Source organism: Sphaeramia orbicularis, unplaced genomic scaffold (assembly GCF_902148855.1).
Source record: "Sphaeramia orbicularis unplaced genomic scaffold, fSphaOr1.1, whole genome shotgun sequence".
Taxonomy (NCBI): Eukaryota; Metazoa; Chordata; class Actinopteri; order Kurtiformes; family Apogonidae; genus Sphaeramia; species Sphaeramia orbicularis.
In genome coordinates this window covers 18,979-23,313 of record NW_021941606.1, presented here as the reverse complement: position 1 = coordinate 23,313, position 4,335 = coordinate 18,979, and the positions used below count along the sequence as shown (strand labels likewise).

Genomic DNA, 4,335 nt, shown 5'->3' with positions numbered 1-4,335 from the left:
AGTACATCGACAGCGTCACACTCCTTTAGTTTCTTTGGTTCTTGGCCTGTTTGTAAATTAGACACAAATGAACAGAGAACATCCAGCTGTGAAGTCTACAATGACCAGGCCCTGGATCTAAAGTGTGAACGTGTGTTTTTGAGTCAAACCTTTTTGTGTGATTTTAGAAACGACTGACATTGTTTCCCTCATATTCCAAATGACAATGTTGTGATTCAGAGCATTTATTTGCAGATAAATGACCAAAAAAGCAGTGTTTTCATACTTTGGAATGGTTTTGAAACAGCACAGGCTCATATGTCTGTGCATCATCCTGTGGGAAAATAAATAAATCCAAGCAGCTTGGCTTTCCTGGACTACAGTAGGGTTCAGGTCTGCACGTTTGGAGAGGTGTCTTCATTTTTTTAGACTTTGTTTCCAAAGTTCAACTGGACTGCTTATATATATATATATATATATATATATATATATATATATATATATATATATGTGTGTGTGTGTGTGTGTGTGTGTGTGTGTGTGTGTATATATATATATATATATATATATATATATATATATATATATATATATACACACACACACACACACACACATATACATATATATATATATATATACACATATATATATACATATATACACTAAGGACCTGGGCCAATGATGCCGCTGACCTGGACAATTTTGTTGTTGCCAAACCTGTATTCTTTGGAAATAACCAATATAGTAAATTACATAATGACAATATTGTGTTTGTTTGTTTTTTCAGTTCCAGTCCCTTTAAATAAGCTCTGAAACCACTATGGGTGCATGGGTTTGCACAATGTATCATGTAGAGTCAGTGCTGTTGGAGGTCTGGGCTGAAAACCTGAATGTTTTAAACGTTCCTGCAAAAATGAAACCATGACTGCATTCAATACAGAAATACAATTAACACACCTTATCTTGTAATCAGTAGAAGGTAAGGGTTAAACCTAGATACAAATTATCTTCCTATAACATGGACCCCATTGTAAAAAAAAAATGAAGAAGTGGCAAAAAAAAAAAAAAAGGAAAAAAAAAGAGCAGTTTTTTTTTTTTTTGTATGTCAGGTGTTGTATTCAGCACAGATGTGGAGTTATCAGGTGACATGACATGGATGGGATTCACACACAAAATGCTGAAGTTTTCATAATAATATCCAAATAAAGCGCTCTATCTTCGGACACATAAGAACATGCCAGACTGGAGCCCTTCTTTATATCAATGATCCATGTACAAACATTCATGTAAAAACCCACATTTTTACACTAAGCCTCACATCATGTGACACTGATGAGCTTTTCTCATAATTATGAGATCGGGATCTTGACATCTATAGTTTTTTTTTTTTTCTTCAATAGGATACATGTTATTTGATGATAATTAATAACTAAACAGAGTTGTTCTCATCAGTGTCAGATCAGTATCTTGGAAATAACCCATTAGGTGTCACTTATTACCTCCGCCAAGGAGGTTATGTTTTGATCGGCGTTGGTTTGTCTGTGTTTGTGCAAGAGAAGTCAAAAAGTTCTGCACAGATTTGGATGAAATTTTCAGGAAATGTTGATACTGGCACGAGGAGCAGATGATGACATTTTGGTGGGGATGGGGGGGCACTGATCTGCCTTGGCGGAGGTCTGCGTATTCAAATCCTGCACAAATCACCTGTGTGTTTGCAAACTGTGTGTGTGGAAGTGAGTTCACAGATCACATGAAGAACAGGAAAAGGTTCGGGCTACTTATCTGACTGGACGTTTATCCGTGTTACGTCATCAAATAAAACACATCTAGTACATTAATGTTTTTTTCAAGTAAAAATCCACATTTCCTTAGTAGATTCCATATTATGTTTCAGTTCTTTAGAAATAAGGTTATTTTTTTCTAAGATCCTGAAGTCCTGCTTGGGTTTGAAGGTGTCTAGTTCTTCTTCTGTGGTGGATCCAGTTCTCTGTCAGATGGGACCAAACACCTTCAGCTGTGTTCAGGCTGAAATGTGCTGGAAGTTGTTGTAGTGGTTGAACATCCAGAGAAGAGCTGACATGTGTGTGTTTGGTGTTTGTTCTAGTTCCAGCTCTGCTCCTCTGCTTCTTCTCCTCATCATACACTGGTCCTGTGTGCGCAGACCAGGTCCTGCTTGTGGACCACCTTCCACATGTGGAGCAGCTCCTGTGCGCTCAGTTTGTGCACCACGATGAGGTTTTTATAAAAACACGGTTCGTGGTTCATGGGGCTCACCCTGCGCCTGCTGATGCCGAAGGTCCTGAAGCCCGGGTGCAGCTCCGGGCTCAGGCTGAGCTTCTGCAGACACATGCCCAGGAACACGTCGTCTATGGGGTACAGCTGCACGGCCTCGGACACCGCGAACAGCCTCCTGGCCAGGGGGGACGACATGAGGAACCCTCCGCCCCCCGCGTACGGAGGGTACGGCTTGTCGTACAGCTCCTTGGGGATGTAGTATTTACTCTGGCGGTTTCGGATGGGGATGGCCTTGGAGATGGTGTCCCCCACGAACAGCTCCGCGTCCTGGCGCTCGTCCACCTTAAAGCGGATCAGGTCCAGCAGGTTGCGGGTGTTCACGAACACGTCGTCGTCTCCTTTGAATATGAAGCGCACGTCGGAGCAGTAGATGTGGAACCATTTGAGGAAGTTGACCTCCTTCAGGGTCAGGTTGAAGAAGGTGTCCATGAAGTCCCACTGCAGGATGTCCCCGTAGATCCGGTCCTCGTACTCGATCAGCTTCTGCAGGTTCTTGGTGTCTTTGCCGGTGGTCGGACTCCCCAGCAGGAACAGGGTCCGGATGGCCGTCCCGTCCTCCGCCGTGTGCTCCCGTCCCCAGGTCTGACGCACCGCCTCCCGTCGGTCGTGCTGCTCTATGACGGACTTGACCACGATCAGGAGGCGCGCGCGTCCGTCCGCGCACTTCTCCGGGTGGTTGATGATCATGGGGAAGTACCGGCAGTGTCTGTGCAGCACGAACTGGTGGAACCGCGGGTCCAGGCGCCGGAACCAGTCCTTGGTCCTCACCGACCCGTCCTCGCTGCAGTTGAGTACCTGTGCGTCCCAGGACGCGGGGGTCCCGTTGGAGACGCGCGGGGCTCCATCCAGACCCGCGGGCGGAGGGTCTGAGCCGGGACCGGGTTTCATAAACGGCTTCTTGAAGGAAAAACAGTCGGATCCGCACCAGGTTTCGGCTCTGACGGGTTTCAGTCCCACCGCGTCCTTCTCCGCTACCTTCAACTTGTGGATCATAAGAAAAGACGCAAAGACCAGAGACAGACTCAGCAGGGGCTTCAGCAGGGGCTTCAGCAGACCCACCCGCTTCCTCCGGAAAAACGGGTCCATGGTTCCAGCTCCGAACGGCCTTCAAATGCCGGACCTGATGCTCACAACTGCGCGTCCCGGTCCGGTCCTGCGCCGCCGCCCAGGTTCATGTGGCCATCCACGGACACTGGTTGCTGGCACAAACAGAGTGTCCCCCGGGCCCCCGGGCCCCCCGGCCCCTGCTGTCCATGACGGCGGCTTCAGCGGACTGTCACATCCCGTCTGGAGTGTGCGTGCTGCTGGGCTGAGCCGTGCGTCATCATGGCCCCGGGCTCCGTCTGTGCGCGGACTGAGGGAAGAGCTGCTGCACCGGGTTCAGGCTCTCACCAGTACCCCCACCCCCACCCCCACCCCCACCTTCCCACTTATCTCCTCCCTCTTCGGTCACACTGATCTGGGACCAGCAGGGGTTCGGTTTCTCAGACGCACCAGGTGTTGAGCGCACATGGAGTTCCAGGAGTGTGAAGGTGGTCCAGCAGGCCCACAAACACCAGTCAGCTGCTACACTTTTAGTTATGACACTCAGTCACACATGCTCCTCTGAAGGCTGTGGAACCCTTTAGCCCTCACCTCTGTTCCAGTGATAACCCCCTTAGCTGAGTCCCCCTTTAAAGGGACAACATCAGCCAGGACAAAGCCCAGACACATGCACTGAACAGCAGAAGGAACATTCTGAAGAAAACAAGAAGCAAAAGTTCACCATTTAAACCAGGGCTGTCAAACCCATGTTAGTTCAGTTCCACATTCAGCCTAATATGATCTAAGGTAACCAGTCAAATAATATAAGTAACAGGACAAGAACTTATAAATAATGTCAACTGCAAAGTTTTTTCTCTGTTTTGGAATGAAAAAAGTTAAACTCCGTAATGAAAATGTGTACATCTGTGAACTGTACTTGAACACAGTATGAACAAATATGAACAACCTGAAAATTCTGAAGAAAAATCAGTACAATTGTAACAATATTACACCTTAGTTTATCATTTATACATA

The 4,335-nt window shown here is 46.8% G+C and overlaps 1 protein-coding gene across 1 annotated transcript; it reads right to left on the bottom strand.

The window, feature by feature from the left end:
* Positions 1-1,290: 1,290 nt before the first annotated feature.
* Positions 1,291-3,683, bottom strand: b3gnt7l (UDP-GlcNAc:betaGal beta-1,3-N-acetylglucosaminyltransferase 7, like). Its single transcript, XM_030130220.1, has one exon. It carries the CDS (start codon positions 3,361-3,363, stop codon positions 2,119-2,121), a length of 1,245 nt encoding a protein of 414 aa, XP_029986080.1. The 5' UTR covers positions 3,364-3,683; the 3' UTR covers positions 1,291-2,118.
* Positions 3,684-4,335: the final 652 nt, after the last annotated feature.

What these genes read in the sequence shown, in the direction of transcription:
- b3gnt7l (XM_030130220.1), bottom strand. Translation starts at nt 3,363, where the DNA reads ATGGACCCGTTTTTCCGGAGGAAGCGGGTGGGTCTGCTGAAGCCCCTG.